This window comes from Stegastes partitus, unplaced genomic scaffold (genome assembly GCF_000690725.1).
Source record: "Stegastes partitus isolate 25-593 unplaced genomic scaffold, Stegastes_partitus-1.0.2 Scaffold383, whole genome shotgun sequence".
Taxonomy (NCBI): Eukaryota; Metazoa; Chordata; class Actinopteri; family Pomacentridae; genus Stegastes; species Stegastes partitus.
In genome coordinates this window covers 265,625-282,463 of record NW_007578114.1, presented here as the reverse complement: position 1 = coordinate 282,463, position 16,839 = coordinate 265,625, and the positions used below count along the sequence as shown (strand labels likewise).

At 42.0% G+C, this 16,839-nt stretch overlaps 2 protein-coding genes across 6 annotated transcripts in view; one reads left to right on the top strand and one right to left on the bottom strand.

Moving 5' to 3' along the window:
- Positions 1 to 14,072, top strand: part of kmt2bb (lysine (K)-specific methyltransferase 2Bb) — a 31,601-nt gene extending 17,529 nt beyond the window's left edge. For both annotated transcript variants that reach the window (XM_008285005.1, XM_008285003.1), the window contains exons 29-36: positions 72 to 3,132; positions 5,876 to 5,976; positions 6,081 to 6,218; positions 6,349 to 6,601; positions 6,688 to 6,795; positions 6,979 to 7,062; positions 9,714 to 9,843; positions 11,202 to 14,072. In XM_008285005.1, coding sequence (XP_008283227.1) covers positions 72 to 3,132; positions 5,876 to 5,976; positions 6,081 to 6,218; positions 6,349 to 6,601; positions 6,688 to 6,795; positions 6,979 to 7,062; positions 9,714 to 9,843; positions 11,202 to 11,477 — 4,151 coding nt within the window. In that variant the 3' untranslated portion in view covers positions 11,478 to 14,072. The remainder of the gene's footprint in view (positions 1 to 71; positions 3,133 to 5,875; positions 5,977 to 6,080; positions 6,219 to 6,348; positions 6,602 to 6,687; positions 6,796 to 6,978; positions 7,063 to 9,713; positions 9,844 to 11,201) is intronic.
- Positions 14,073 to 14,806: 734 nt separating this feature from the next.
- The window catches only part of igflr1 (IGF-like family receptor 1), a 7,911-nt gene continuing 5,878 nt past the window's right edge, over positions 14,807 to 16,839 (bottom strand). For all 4 annotated transcript variants that reach the window (XM_008284991.1, XM_008284992.1, XM_008284993.1 and 1 more), the window contains 2 exons: positions 16,308 to 16,412; positions 14,807 to 15,880 (listed from right to left, as the gene is read on the bottom strand). In XM_008284991.1, coding sequence (XP_008283213.1) covers positions 15,555 to 15,880; positions 16,308 to 16,412 — 431 coding nt within the window. In that variant the 3' untranslated portion in view covers positions 14,807 to 15,554. The remainder of the gene's footprint in view (positions 15,881 to 16,307; positions 16,413 to 16,839) is intronic.

Below are 16,839 nucleotides of genomic sequence, written 5' to 3'. Positions count from 1 at the left end.
TGAATCAATTTGCAAATATAATTACAAGCACACATGTTCAAAACCTCTAATTAATTGTGTTTTTCTTTTAGGAACAGCTCAGTTGAAACCCCACCACATACTCACCATAAGTGATCTGGAAGAGACTCGAAGAGTTCGCCGCCACAGCCCACACTCACAGACGACAGGCCTACGCACTCACATGTCTCCCCCTCCTCTGGGCCCCCTGCCTGGTCCAATCACCCTCCGCGCTGGAAAATCTTCCCATCCTACCTCCCCACTGTTCCCACTTGGTGCTACAGACAACTTGATAAATTCTCCATCATCCCGCCCAGTTGGAGGTCGAAATGCTTCCTCAGTCCGATGCCCGGGGAGTACGATAACCCACTGTACCTCATCATTCTTTCCTCAGTCTCAGTGGCAGGAAGGTTCGGGGAGTTTTCCCTCCGTTAGTCTGCCTTTCTCGGCGTCCATACAGCATTTGCCCAGAACCCGACTGTCATTTGATCTGAGCCAGTCAGACTCAGTCGAGGTGCCGCACAACTTCTTAGCTTCGCCAGAGCCTGAGGATGTTTCTCCAGCAAATGGTACATCACCCCAGGGAGACCAGCAGAAGGACGAAGAAGAGTTTCCTTACAGTTCATTCCACAAGGATCCCAGCATGAGTCTCGGCCAAGAGATGCGGACAGAACTTGAGATTGAAGAAACACTCCTGAATGAGGGAGTAGCAATGAACTGTGGGGGGCAGATAGTGGTGGAAGGTGATGATCAGGAGGAATTTTGGGGAAGAACTCAAGAGGTACACAAGAGGAAAACCCTTGTTGCCAATTTGCCACGGTCTGCAGCCTCAGCCAGGGATGACTTAGGCAACACATCCTCTGATGATGATATGGAGCACTATTTTGACTTCTCACGGACAATAGTCAGCTGCCCCGGATCAAAAGATCATTCCAAATCTCCTTCCTCTCCCTCCTCGAGACCTATGGCTCAGCTGGATGGGGTAGATGATGGTACAGAGAGCGATGCAAGTATAGCGACCAACGATGATGCTCAGAAAGTTGATGGTCAAAATCAGATACAAGCCAAAAACACAAATAATAAAAATGTCCCTGGAGACACAGAGGCTCCGAAAGCATCATCTGATGATAAACAAATGGATTCTTCAACTGTCACCATCTCAGTTGCCACAAAAGGTCCTACAGGTAGTTCACCTCAAGATCCACCTAAATCCCTTGATGCCAGTCACAGCTCTGACACTCCTTTAGTAGATCAAGAGACCGTGGTTTCTACTCCAGCTAATGACTCTCTGCCTAGCTTGCTTACGAAGGTGCCTGAGACATCATATTCAAGGGAGTTATTTGTGAATTCCGGTTCGGCCTCTGAGACACCTCTTGTTCTTGAGAGATGTGACGGCAGCCCACGTTTCACTGAGATGGTTCCTGTTCTTCAAGATGCACTGGAGACCCCACAGACTGAAACTTGCAAAGTCCTGAACTCAGATCCTGACAGCAGCCACTTTGCATCATCAACCGAGGGGTCTGCTGGGTTGATGAACCACTTAACATCCAATACGATTGAGCCCTCATTAGCAGAGTCTGCTGATAACGGTCAGGGCTCTCTGATCGGTCTTCTTCAGCCCTCCCCTGTGATGTCCACAGATGTACAAAACTCCTCCCAGGGCCTCGTAGACTCCCTCCAGATGTATTCTTGTTTACCAGGCTTCACTCAGCCTCCTCTAGCAAGTATCACACTTCAGCCAGTGACGGCTGCACAGGAGCCAACATCCTTCACACCCATGGAGTCGACTAAACTGACAACCCTCAGTCCAGTTGGAGATGTGACACAAGCACTGATGAATGTAGCCCCTCAAAGTGATCCAGGGTTAACGGCCACGATAAGCACTTGTCCTCCAGCAGGAACTTGCGGTACTGTTTCTGTTCCTGTGTACTCCACACAAACACAGCCACTGGGTTCTACAGCTGTCACCATTGTTTCTTCGTCTGCCTCAATATCGTCTCTTACTGGACTGTCGACACACTGTTCAACTGCTCCAGCTACAGTACAAACCAGCTCCGCTCCCGTGATCTTAAATGGTTACAGCTCTTCATCTGTGCAGAAGGAAGCTACATCTGGTCACACAATCTCCATCAACTTCTCCACACCCAGACCAGCTATAGAGCCTCAGCAGCCAGTGGTACCCCAGGCACTACCTGGTCATGCTATTCTGACTGTGAAGGAGGTGGGAGGTCCCAATGTCGATCCCACACCACATGTCCTACTGGTGAACCGTCTCGGGCAGATCTTTGTGAAAAACCCAGAAAGCAACACTTTCCAGCTTCCCACTCCCAACTCCCCTTCCTATAACTGTGTCACTCAGATTGCCAGCCTTTTGCAGAGCAACGCACTTTCAGCCACGCTAGCAGCAGCTGGTAGCATGTCTGCTCCACCAGCCGGGGCCAGCGTGACAACAGCAGTTCCCCTGGCAGTCACACCTGCGGTTCAGAGTCCAGCCACTGTTACACAGCTGCTAACTCACAATAGCAACGGTGCGGTAGCAACGGTCAATGTAAAAAAGCCAAGAAAAAACACAAAAACATCCAAGGATGAGACTGTCCCAGAGTTGAGAAAGCCAAAGAAGAAAAAGGAGTCCAGTGCATCCAAAAAATCCAAGTCATCCAAGTCCTCAGGGCAGCCTGCTCCGTCAGCTGAGAATCCTCCCGTGAGTCCTGCTGAAAGCGCCCAAGCAATTATCAACCAAGCAATGGCAAGTAACTACACCCCCAAGTGGAGTGGACTTCGAACAATGAGCCCTTCCTCCCTGGTTTTGCCACCCGGCCTGTTAATTGAACCAGAGCCTCCAGCGTCACCTCGCTCTCCGTCGCCAATATCGACACCAGCTCCTGCACCTCGTCCTCGCACTCACGTCCGCATGAAAAGAGTGTCTTCCCTTTCAGATCGGATTGTCACAAAGAAGTCTAAAGTGGATTTCCTACAACCAGAGCCCATCGCTGAGGTCGAGGAGCGTCGCAAACCAACCTTCCCGAGCGTCTCCAGCAGAGCCTCAGGAGTTCGCATCAAGACCCCGACAGTGAAAGGAGTGCTGAACCTGGATGAGTTAAAGGAGGAGCGGATGAGCGATTCCGACAGCTCAGGGTAAGTTTTTACTTATTTGTAAGACACTGTTGTGTAGTGATGGTATTTTACATGAGAAAAGATGAATCAACGATTAACCAATACGCAAAATAGTTTAATTTATTTTCTTTCAATTCAATAATTAATGATTCAATTGATGGTTGTGGCTCTATTCATTAATATTTTGTGTTAGCTCCTTTTCAAACAAAGGTACTTTTTTAAAAAAAAGTTATATTTTTTATTGACATTCAGTGACAAATGTAGTATGTACATCTGCTTTAGTTATTAGCCACAAAATATCAGCTTGAATGTCCCTTTTTTTTTTTTTTTTAAGACAAATAAAAGAACATAAAAAAGAAAAACATAAAAAGAACCTTAACATAAAGGGAATGGGATGCAGTTGTTGCTTCATACATAGCATCCATCCATCCATCCATCCATCCATCCATCCATTATCTATACACCGCTTAATCCTCATTAGGGTCACGGGGGGGCTGGAGCCTCAAATTAGCAGAGTCAAAGTCTGGCCTACGTGACATTATGTAGTCCATCCACTTCCTCCAACGTGACACAAATAGGTCTCTCTTGTAATTCACATCTGCTGTAATTCTCTCCATCCTGTAAATGTCCATCACGATGTCCGTCCACATGTTTAAAGTTGGGCTTTCCCTTGACAGCCATTTTTTCGTAAGGACCTTTTTGCCTGCCACCAACAAAATACTCAACAAGTATTTGTCTCTCTTTGGCCATCTCTCAGGCATGAGTCCAAAGAATAAAATTTTAATCTCCAAAGGCAGCTGATTTCCAAAAACATTCTTGAATTCCATTATGGATTCCCTTCCAATAAGCTGACATTCCCAATAAACATGATAATGATTTGCATTTCTATTGCCACAATTTCTCCAGCGAGTTGGGCTGTTGTCTTCATAGTGAGAGTTTTGCCAAGGTGTAATAAAATATCTCATCAGGCTTTTCCAGCCAAACTCCCTCCAAATCTGTGAACTGCTATGTTTCCATGGATATTGTTATCCACTCTTCTTCTGTTATGTGTATTCCTCCCTCCAGTTCCCAGTTTGTTTTGATGTATAGGGTTGAATGTGTTTTCATGTTTGTATAGACCCGAGACAATACCTCTGTCTTTATTTGAACCATATGCTCTTTTAAATATGTCTAGCGGCTGTTTGCTTGGTTCTGCTACACATTTAATCTTGTCACTCACAAAATGTCTCATCTGTAGATAACGATAGAAATCCTGTGGTTCCAATGAATATTTCTCTCTAATCTTTCCAAAACTATGCGGTGTACCTTCCTTCATTATCTTGCACAATGCCGTTGGTCCTTCGTATGTCCAATCTTTGAATCTGGTATCTGATTTATTTGGAGCAAAATGTGTGCCATATGCACACCACTTCAGGATTACTATATCGTTTTCTAACTTGTATTCTGCTATTACTGTTCTCCAAATTTTAAGAGTCAACCTGATCCATGGGTTTTCTATATTTTTTTTATAAGGTCTTGCAGAATCTGCTATAATTGCTTGTATGGGAATGGAGGTCAGACCCTCTTCGATGCTTTTCCACTGAGCATCATATGAGGGATTACACCAACATCTCATAGGTCTGAGTTGTGCTGCCCAGTAGTATTCTCTCAGAGAGGGGAGGCTCCTTCCCCCTTTCCCTTTAGCCAATAGTAGAGTTTTCAATCGAATTCTCGGCCTTTTACCTTGCCATACAAAACTCAAATTCTAAAGGTATAATCAACATTCTGCTGCAGTGCTCTTTATCAGTTGCGAAGCTAACTTCCCTTGCATGGTTTTATGAACAGTGTGCTGCAGTTTACAGTCATCACTCTGCATCGTTAATCGCGCGTGTCTCCCCTTCACCTCATGCATTCGTCTCAGTAAATCATTTGTTTAGCTTTATTCTCACGTAACCTGCAGCCTTTGCCGAGTTTCTTGGGCCAGTGTCAGCGAACACCACAAATTGTGTGGTTGGCTTTTAACAGTAATCTAACAACCGCAAACTTTACTGGAACAGGATTGGACTCGTCAGCGTTTCTCTTCAGTGACGGCAAACACAACACAGGTTTTTTTTTTTTTTTTTGTGCCTATTAAGCTTATCTTGGCACATCACAGCTTATAGTAACCTCAGTACCCTTATAGCAGCACTATACTCTCACTGTGGCTACGCCCTGCGACGTCTTTCACACATCATGCAGCACTCGCTTGCCACAACAAACCCGCTAGTCTACATCACAGAAAGAGGATGTGCACTCAGTCACCCTGTGGCTGTATTATCCTCGCTTGGTAAAAAATAGCAGTCATTAAAAACTGTCTTTTAATTATTAAGTGTTTGCTTACTTTGATAGACAGAGCAGAGCAGTGATGTGTGAGTATAATCAGAAACATGTTCTAGGAATATCCTCTGTGACTGTTTGACTATAATACACTACATTGTTATTACTCATGCATTAATGTAAAAGCAGGATTTCCCTAACCACTTGCTCATTTAAGAATCTGAATTAAGAAACAGGCTTGTAAAAATATTAACAACCCTATAGACAACAGAGGATCAGATCACCAGTTGTGGGCTCTATAACACTGATGGACAGTCCTACATGTAGTGCATTTGGTTAACATCGTCAAGTGTTCCAGAAAGCAAAATTAAGTGTCAGATAAGTCGAGAAACAAATATATGAATAGATGAAATGTATTCAGTTTTGTGTTTAAAAAACTAAATAACATCTGTGCTGTTATCTTTTCCAGATCAGAGCCTTGGAATTATTTGTCTGTAGGTGATCAAGGCAAACAGCATGCGTGGGAACCAGTGGGACACAGCACGCTGACCGACTGGAAGAAATACTCTGGTATTCCTTTGTTAAACTGTATTATTTTGACATACAACGCTATCTGCAGTTAAAACATTCAAGAGCCGTGTGAAAGACAGGCTGTATAAATTGTGTTTTGTCAGGCGCTGCTTCTACCTCAGATGAAGAACCAACGCCACCTGATGAGGAGGAGGTTTGTCCAACCAACAGAGAGCAGCCACACCTGCGGTTTGAGATAACCAGCGATGATGGATTCAGTGTAGAAGCGGATAGTATCGAGGGTAAGGGTTAGATTGCAAAAGAAAAATGTCCTTCTGAAGCCTCCAATAATCTGTAAATACCAAAATGTTTCTTCCATTTCTGGTTATCGTGTTCACCCAATGACACCTAATTCTCGACTCTCCCTTCCAGTGGCTTGGAAAGCAGTGATAGACGGGGTGCAGGAGGCTCGAGCGATCGCACGGTTACGGCCTCTGACTTTCCAGAGGGTCACCGGTGCCCGGATGCTGGGTCTGGTCCACGATGCTGTGGTCTTCTTGCTGGAGCAACTTCAAGGAGCTCATCGCTGTCAGCGGCACGCGTTCCGTTTCTTCAAACAGTTCAGCCAAGAGGACGATCTGCCCGTCAATCCCAGTGGCTGTGCCCGCTCTGAGCTCTACCTTAGGTTCGTTTCACTTTGCTGTTACTGGGAATTGTGAGTCAGAAGGTTAGTGCTAGTGTAGACCTAATATCATTTTCTTTGTCATACAGGAAGTCCACGTTTGACATCTTCAACTTCCTGGCTTCTCAGCACAGACAGCTTCCTGACATTGGGCCTTATGATGATGAGGAGGATGAGGTTCTCTTGAAGTCTACCAGGTCAGGGCTTTGTCCTCTTTAGTTGAGCAGTTTTCCTGGAACAAAATGATGTCCCTGCAATACAATGCGACTTTTTTTAAACAAAATTTTGCCACTTTTTTAACTGTGCACCTCGTTTGGATTTAGTACAAAGCAAAAATGCTGTTATGGATGTTTTTAATGGATTTCTGCTTCTTCATTTAGGCGGGCTACCAGTTTGGAGTTGCCCATGGCTATGCGCTTTAGACATCTGGAAAGGACATCCAAGGAGGCTGTAGGAGTGTACAGGTCAGCTGCATTTGCAAAATAATCAGAATTCTGTATATAAAGATTAACAATACGAAACGTTATGTAAGACAGAACAGTCAGTAGAAAACACTGGAGTTGTTTTGAAGTATTTTATGTATTTATTTGGCCTTTATTTTGCCAGGTAGAAATGTTTGCGAACATGACCTGGCCAGGAGGCTCCAGCAGGAGCAAATACACATGTAAACTACAGACACAAATAGACACATAAACAGAACATAGAAGGAAATTAAACAAGTTAGAAGCACGGGCGGCATATGCATGTGAGGGAAAAATGATGTGCATGAGGTGTAAGAAAGGGTGTGTGTGTATATAAGTATGTAAGTAAAATCTGGCGTGAGCAACAGTCAACTACAATCTGTTGGATTTTAAGCTCAAAGGTAGTGAGCGGAGTCAGAGCTGCAAGTTTGAGAGTGTTTGTAAGCTGGTATTTTGAATGAGCTAGTCATTTCAGTCATCACTTATATGCAAATTAAAACAGCACAAAGACAAAAACAAAAACAAAATCTTTCTGGAAACCAGGTGTTCAACTCCATGTTGTTTTCAATGAGTCAAAAATATCTCTGCATGTCCTGTTGTTGAAAACAAAGGTAGAAGGGGTTTAGGGTAGGGTTTCCGTCTATCGCTGCTGCTGCTTCATCTCTGTTTAATCTCATTAAAACCAAAACATTTACGTCAACGCTCTAATAAGTAAGCAGTGCAGTGCATGAGGGCTCTGACTTAAAACGTTCTACCAGTGTTATTTTTTTGTTAAAATGATGAACAAACTGTACGAGCTCTTTAGTTCAGTTCACTTGACCTCTTAAGCCAGTGGTCACAGTATTTTAAAACTTTTTTCCGATGATATCTCTGCTGAATGTCAAATACCAAACATCAGACTTTCATTTTAAATGTCAGAGACCAAACATATTTTTAGAACAGTAACAGAAACAGTTAAAAGATTCTTCACCTGAATCTCTGCTGTTGTGAAATGACATTTAATGACGTTGGTACCAACCATGGCATGCAACGATAAGTTTCCTATGTAGCAGCTGTGCCAACGGTAGATGAAGCGATATGAGAACTGCACACATCATCTAAATGTAACTGCAGTTGATGGGCATGCTAAAGTGATGCCAGTTTTTCATCAAATATGTCACTCCTGCAAGAATTTACAATTGTTTTTTTTTGTTTCAGTTGGATTGTACATAGAAACTTGAAGATTAGACAGCATTGGTGGGAGAAATGGTGGAAGTATGTAATAAAAAAACAAAAGCACAGAACGTTTGTGCAGCCAATATGGACAGAATCCGACCAAAACAGCAGAGAGCTGTCAAGATTAGTGTACGTGCACAAGTTCATTTCATCATCCTTTATTGCTCGACATGCGACAGCTGCTGCCCACATTCAGCACATGTTATCTGCTCGAGGCTATCAAGAGGAAGCTGCGCTCGGAAAAGAAAAAGAAAACACGACAGAGACTCTGAATTAGTCAAAACAAAACTGTTAAAAACACTCCCGAGCCGTGCTGGCAGGTCAGTCGGCCTCTCCCGGTGCTCATTTCCACATAGCTCTGTGCACATATGGGAGTCAAAGGGAACTCCCTTTTATCCTTTAATTTCCTTTGCGAACTCTTGTGTGTTTGCAAAACTGACTTTTCCCAGAATTGCCTCTGAATATGTTGAAACAGTTTAACTTTGTGGAGATTTTAAAGAAACACTGTGAGCATTGTGTGCCGGGAAAGTTAGAAATTAGCAAACCGTCTAACAGGCTCGCTTGACTATATGGACGGTAACATACACAGCGAGTCGCGATTTATACATCTTTTAACAAGATATGTCACGAACTGTTTGCACGCGTGGCAGGACAACCTCCTCACTACCTTCTTTCCATGTATTATTAGCCCTGTTGTGTTGCAGTAATGCTCCACGTGCATAACCCATAAAACTGGATTTAAAACACATATTAACCTCCTCTGCCTTGGCTGCAGTGAAGATTCCATCCATCCAGGCAGAAATGCACTTCCTTGCTTTGCTCAGTAGGGGGCATAGTTCATATAGCATAGGGAAGTATGGATATTGAATTTCCCTTCTGGGATGAATAAAGTATTTTTCATTTCATTCATTTCATTCATATCCCTGAAAGGATGCACGAATGATTTTCAGATGCTGTTTACCATGTTAGAGTTCATGCTAAGGATTACTGATTAGAAATATTTAAATACAAACTGCACATGAGGTGGTAAGGGACAAATTCAAGCAACAATCCTTCAGTATTGAAAATGTGATGTGTAAAGTAAAACTTGTGTGTCTTTGTATATTCCATTTAGAGGAGGAGGAGGAGTCTTTATTTGTTACTATGAAGGTCTTGGGTAACCCTATATGTCTGCATAAAGGGCTCCTGGAGCAGAAAGAGTCAGGGGCCTTGCTCAAGGGCCCAACTTGGGCTTGAACCCTCGACTTTCTAAACCGTCGCCTACAGCCTCAACCACTGAGCTACGACTGCTTCCCCAAAATAGCAAAGAATTCTAGAAAAAAAAACCCAAATCTGTCTCACGGTGTTGATTCACGATTGTGTTTTCTATCATTGTGCGATCGTCAAGCAAAAAAAATTTGCGACCACTTCATCCGACCACTTGTGTGCATCTGTTGTAGGTCTGCTATCCATGGGCGTGGTCTGTTCTGCAAGAGGAACATCGAAGCTGGGGAAATGGTCATTGAATATGCAGGCATCGTCATTCGCTCAGTGCTCACCGACAAACGGGAGAAGTACTACGACGGCAAGGTACGTTGTTGGGCATCCGTTTTTCTGATCGGTTTCATCCTCGTTGAGGCTGCTGCTATCGACTGTGTTTCTATCATTTACTCTATGAAGTGTTCGACCAGTTTGACCTGCTGTTGGTCTTTGCAAAATGTAAAGAAAGTACTTCAGAACTGTGCTGTAGTTTAACTGGCAACTCCAACATGATGAAAACAGATTTTAAAAAGAGGTTTCAATCTTAAAGCCAGTAGTGCAACTGCAGAAGAAAAGTTTCTCTGGAAAGTTGCATTTGCATACGGAGGACAGTGCAGCGTGGATATTTTACAAGCATTGAGCAGCAACTTATTTTCTTCTTTTGTGTATCTTTGTGACTGCTAGCTATCATGCAGCCTTCATGGTTCACATTCCAGTCGTTACACTTCACTCAGTCCTTGAAGTGCAACTTTGTTTGGAATCTGGCTCAATTAAAATGCAACATATGCGAAACCCACCTCAGGCCACCTGGAACGCAGATGTTTTCTGCCTGATGCGTTTGTTCAGTATTACGTTATTGGAATGAATGTCCTGTGAGAATATCTGTTGTATTTTGTCCTGTAGATCGAGCTGGTAAATGGCTTTAGGTGACTGAATGTGTCAGGCATCTCGCTTTGTGTATTATTTAAAAAAACAAGTACAAAAAAACAAACATTATTTGGATGTTTACAGGTTCAAAAGTATGATTTGCGTTTTGTATGACTGCACAAGTCATTGGAAAACGCCAATTTGTCACAACATGCAGAAAGTTTGTTTATGTTTATTTACTTGACCTTTATTTAATTTAACCAATGAAGAGCACACTTCTTATTTTCAACTGTGGCCTCGCAAAAAAAAAAAGGGACAAAGGGGCTAAAAACAACCAAAACAAGATTCAATTTAAACAAAAACGACAATCTTAAGTTATAGATCAAACACATACAATAAAAACAGGGCATTTACAAAGACGCAGCTAAAACAACACAACCCAGAAAGCAAACAGATGTAAAGTGCCTCCTGGATGTTTGCTGTTGTGATCTGGAACTGAAGCTTAAATAACATAGCAACAATCTGCGTTATGTTCCAATACCGAACAGACTCTGGTGCTGCCGTCATTGTCTAAAACTGAAGTGCTGACTGCGGCTGACCAAACACGACATGATGCAACAGTCATGCAGTAATCATGGAAACATTTGTTGTGATGAAAGCATTTCAGAAACAAATGTGCAAACTGTTGATGCATTTTCAGCATCACAAGCTCTGCTAACTTCTCCTGGAGGCCCTAATTTTCACAACGATCAACCTATTTGACAGTTAACGTTGACAAAGATTCAAGAATGCACCAAAACGTTTCGTCTTTGCCTTCGCAGGGAATCGGCTGTTACATGTTCCGCATCGATGACTTTGACGTGGTGGACGCGACCATGCACGGCAACGCAGCCAGGTTCATCAACCACTCCTGCGAACCTAACTGCTACTCGCGGGTGATCAACGTGGAAGGTCGGAAGCATATCGTCATCTTTGCTCTTCGGAAAATCTACAGGGGAGAGGAGCTCACCTACGACTACAAGTTCCCCATCGAGGACGCCAGCAACAAACTCAACTGTAACTGTGGAGCCCGGCGATGCCGTCGTTTCCTCAACTGAGAGATCCCTCGGATGAAAAAGGCGAGGATCCTGTTTACTAGTAAGCCTTAAATTAAGGTGGCACTGGATGGGGCCTGGAGAGGCTGTGGTCAGTCTGCGCAGCAGGGGATTTAGCCACTATGGCCAGAAACAAATGGCTGGTGAGAAGTGAAATGTGGACATTTTACAGACGGGAGAATAAGAGGAAGAGAACCAGCACAGAAAATAGATTTTTGAAGCGTTTCTTGCCTCATAAATGTTTGCGATGTACTTCTGCTGCCGAGGAGTTCAGATGTAGAGGTGGCATCGCATTGTTGTTGAGGAAGTGGTTTTGGTGTTGATGACAAGGGGACATTTAACCGGATGTTTGAAATGTGGGGATTTCCTGGATCTACATGGATGACGCCAACAGAATTTTCTGACACACACCAAGCCTTATATGTTTGAATCATTGCTGAATACCTATAGCTAAACTTTGAGAGATTCCTTCTATGTTTTATCCATTTCTGGGGGGGATTCGTCTGTCTGTAGTACACTTGTTATCATGATCGCTCCATCCTCTAGTGACAGGAACATTATAGTCCCATCCGTGCAGTGGTGAAGTCAGTTCTTGAGCCATACATTCACTCGAACCTTTATTTTGTGCGTTTTTATCTTGCATTCAACTCCTCTTACGTTGTTTCTTTTTAGACTTATTATTTAGTGTGAATAACAAAACAACCATGGTGCTAAGCTTTGAAAGCTTTGTCTTTAGTTTGGGACTAAGATGTCTTGCGAATCAGGAATCGTTTAGCTGTTTATTCACCCTGCTGAGATCTTAAATTTATGCACTCAAGCAGCACTCTTATCAGCGGAATATTTAGTGACTGCTAGGTTTCACATTTACTGTCATCCGTCTGCTTTTACTCACCTCCTCTCTTCCTGTGTCGAGTTTAAAATCGGTGTGCTGGCTGCAGTCAGTGACACGGTGTCATAGTTATAAAGGCAGAATCATGTCTTAAAGACATGTTGGGTTTTTTTTTCTTGATGTACAGTGTATGTAGCAAACACTACCCAAGCCAAAAGTGAAGATTTTGTGGTGAATATCAGTTTTTTTTTGTTTTTTTTAAATATATATTTTATTACTCTCATGGCAGATGCTCATTACCTATTGCAATAAGACTTTCTTGCCCTACAGTTGCACATAAATAAGCATCAAACATACAAATTATCTTTGTGAAACCTGCTACAGTTTCTCTTAATCAGGGAGAGCACTGGTATAAAGCATTGCTACTGAGTGTGTGCGTTCAGCTCCTGGTTGAGAACACAGACTTTGGAGGTGTTGCAGGAAGCGGTCGACCTCGACAGACACGGAGCTGACAGGACGCGTTCAGCACCTTTCAAATGATGTTTCATGTCGTCGTGAGTCGATGTCGAGTGCCGTCATTGATGAGGCTAATTGAATTCACACACTGTTCAAATTGGTAGTTATATTTATTCGTGTTTTGATTTCTATTTTTAATGGTTAAAAAAAAACAAAACAAAACAAACAAAAAAAAAAACCAACGGTTGTGCTGTGTATAATTGGTGGCGGTCTTGTGTATTTCCCCCAATTTGTGTCCTTTGTTTTGTTTACAAATGATGTCCTTTGTTTCACTAATTTACTTGAATTTTTTTTCTTGTTTTGTTCGGAGCAGTCATGTCATGCATTTAAGCCTTTATGACAGAAATTGTTCGAAAGCAGGTATTTTTAAAGAAGCATTTTTATTTTTTGTTATGGTAGATTACTGACGTTCTTAGAATCAGCCACAGGAGTAAAGTGAGCACTGTTTGCCTATTCAAGCCCATGATCATGGTTTTTTTTTCTCCTCTCTCACCCCTTTGTCTCCGAACCTAATAGAGCAAATTAACATCACGTTTTGTCTTTATCTTAACCCCCCCCTCCCCTCCCCTCCCTTTGCATGTCCAATCACTGGGATGGAGCCCAGATTAACTTGTGTCAATCACCTTAGCTGACAACAAGAACAGAGTCACTCCCAACTCCTTGCAAGGATTCTACCTCAGCTGTTAACGACAGATGTTTGGGAATACTGATGCAAAAAGAGAGGATGATGATTTAAGAATAGCTTGGTTTTAATATCCTGGTGTGTGTGTGTGTGTGTGTATGCGTGTGTGTTTGTTATTTTTTTGTGTGCATGTGTGTGCGCGCGATGAAGGATGCAAAGCACTAGTCGAAACCTGAAGTTATGACCATCTCTCCCAGAATCTGTTAAGAAAGCTGTATGTTATATATACACACATATATATATAAATATATAAATATATATATATAGTAGGGTTATTTTAAAGTAAGTGTAAAAGACATAAAAATGAGAAAATATGTGCTCTTTAAATTTACGTCTTTGTTACCATGTACAAATAAACCCTGAGTTTGTAAATATTTGTATACATATTTCTAAACCTGTTTAATTTTTCTATGCACTTTTTTTATTTATAATGTTATTTGCTTAATAAAGATGTTAAGATGTTTGAACAATTTTCTTTTTGTTTTATTATGAAAGGGCTGGAGTATAAAAAAACAGTTGGTAATGCACAGCAATAATCATAGATTGACACGTTACAAGAGGCTTAAAAAAACCCAAACACATTCACATTTGCTGTGTAATTAACTTTCATTATCACGGTAAATGCTCAGATATTGTGAGTCTTTGTCCTGAGTATATATACACACAGTCGTCCTCAAATGTATTCATACCCTTCCATTAGAGAAAAGGATAAATTCACAATAGTCACTGAAATAACTAGAAACTGAAAAAAGTAATAATAGATAAAAATTTGCTAAATTATAATTTAGTGAGATAAATCCTTGCTTTTGAATTGTGGTTGAAAAAAATAATTTTAAAAAAACAAACAAAACTGTTCCAGAAAAGTTAGAGCACTTTGCTGATTGGGAGCAAAATCCAAATCCCTGTCAACAGGTGCAGAAGTCTGACTGAGAGTTACAGGAAACACCTGATTACCTCAAAGGGTTGTTCAACAAAATATTAGTTTACTGGTCCCATCATGCTTGTTTTTTTTGTTTTTTTATATATATTTCTGTTGAACCACAATTCAAAAGCAACATCATGATTTTCATAAAATTTTTATTTATTATTACTTTTGTCAATTTCAACTCATTTTAGTGCTTTTTTTTTTCACTGATTCTTCATAAAATCCTGAAACTAGCTGACTGTTTACAATAGCGCTGGATGATTTTTTTATTGTCAGAAAAAAACAGAAGGAATTTTTACACTATTTGTAAAGAATGAATGAATCTAGAATGACTGAGGTGATTCTGCAGGGAAGTGGATCTGCAAATACAACACATTTAAAAAAAAAAAGCTAACTAAAGACGCAAAGACCTTCCTGATATGGGGCAACACTGGCTAAATATCCAAAGCACTACTTGCTTTGGAGTTCGGCCTTGTGCCGATGACTTTGTTGCGTTCCTTTACTTTATTGCAAGACACTGCTGACGGAGAGCCCGCAGACTTAGTCAACATCATGTTATCTGATGCCAAAATATTTCCAAACAGCTGACATTGTTGTTGTTTTTTTTATCTTGCTTTTGCTTTTCAGGAATTCCCTCCTGTTTCTCATTTTGCTGAGCAAGTGTGGGAGTTTACATGCCAGACAGCAAACTCAGTCCATCCAAAGCCCTTTAACATGAAATGAATCTTCTGTAGATTTGTATCAAGCAGCAGAAAAAGAAAAGAAAAAAATTAGCAAATTAAGTTTTTGGATATTGGTGCTTAAATATGAAGAAAATAAACGATGTCAAAGAACATCACTTGTGCATGCATTAAAGTGAATGCATGCAGTTATGACTTGATATGTGATATATATATATATAACATCACCAGGCCCGGCCTCGATCGACTGTCGTTGCAGCTTTTACGAAAAAGTGACAGGTCTGAAGCGAACATATTAAGTAGTGCAAATTTGCCTTAATTCACATTGTGATAATACGAGATACTGGAATGATACATTATGCAGCCCCGATGCGCAAAGCACCGCCTTACACTTCAGAAAAAAAGATATAATACTTCAATTTCTTCTAGCAGTCAGGTGAAACACCTACTATACGCCAATCACATTCAATCTGATTTTAGAAAGAGCAGCGATGGCGTCGTTGCGCTCCATGTGTCTGAGCAGCTTCGCCAGGTGACCTACAGTCCAGTCAGGGTTCCTGCTGGTGACCCCCTCCAGCAGCGCTTTCAGGGGGCTCTTACTCTCCTTCATGGAGTACGCGTAAGTGGTCCAGGTGGAGGGGAAGGAGCAGAGCGACGCAAGATGTTTCGTGTTCTTTATTCCTGGGCTCTCCGGGTCCAACAGAATCACCAACTCCTCCAGAACGTCCAAGTTGTCCAGCACTGTCTGCAGAGGTGCTGACAGGATGTTCTGATCTGCATGGAAAAAGATGCACAAAGTTAGAGACGGGCAGAAGAGCAAAGACAAAAAAAACTGGTGCTGAATGTCCTGCAGATGTTTCTAAATACAGATAAGCTGTCATCAACAGTTTACGGGACATCGTGGGAGTCGGGTTTGTTTGAACTCTGCGTGGGACAAAAAGTAAATAAAAATGAAGGGGCTTTTCCTCCAGGATCAACACTTCATTTCCTGCATTCTGGTGAGTTTCTACGCATGTGTCTGCCCTGTTGCATCTGTGAATAATGTTACGGCTGTTAAAGTTAAAGCCACCTTTCACGTTTTTAATTAACAAGGCAGACAAATACATCTGGCAAGTATTTCCTCCCCCCCCAAGGACATCTGCAGGTCAGACTCAGTAGTTTGACTGTATACGGAACATTTAGTTCAGTCCTTCTCACGCACTGATAATGTCCTCAAGGACGTTGTCACCAGCTGGAGCAGAAAGAGCAGTGAAGCCTGGATTGTCATAAGATGATCTTCTGCTATCCCCAATTGGTCTATGCTGACCTGTGTTAAACAAAAGCAGAACAGAAACAGAAACTTAAATTCAGAGGCATGTTTTGCAAGCAACCAGCCCATTATAGTCTCTGTTGCTACATAACAAACACCAGACAAAACAACAAAAAAAGCAGGGCTCAGCTGGTAATAATTTTTTCCCCAGTCTAGTCTATTACTTCATCACGGAACACTTTTAGCCCCCTTTCAGACACGTGATGTGCAACGCTGCTGCTTCATCAGTTTGCTAGACTGATGACGCAAGTCACACTTACGTTGTTGTTCCTCCCTGCTTTTTTTTTCCAGAGGGCTGTACTACAAAGCGAGATCAGTGGGTTAGCGAGGTATGCTGAGCCTAAAGTCAGAGTTTTCAGTGTCATGAAGGTGGCTCTCTTTTTACCTGGCTAGATCTCCATGGATACTGATGCTGTGGAGCTAG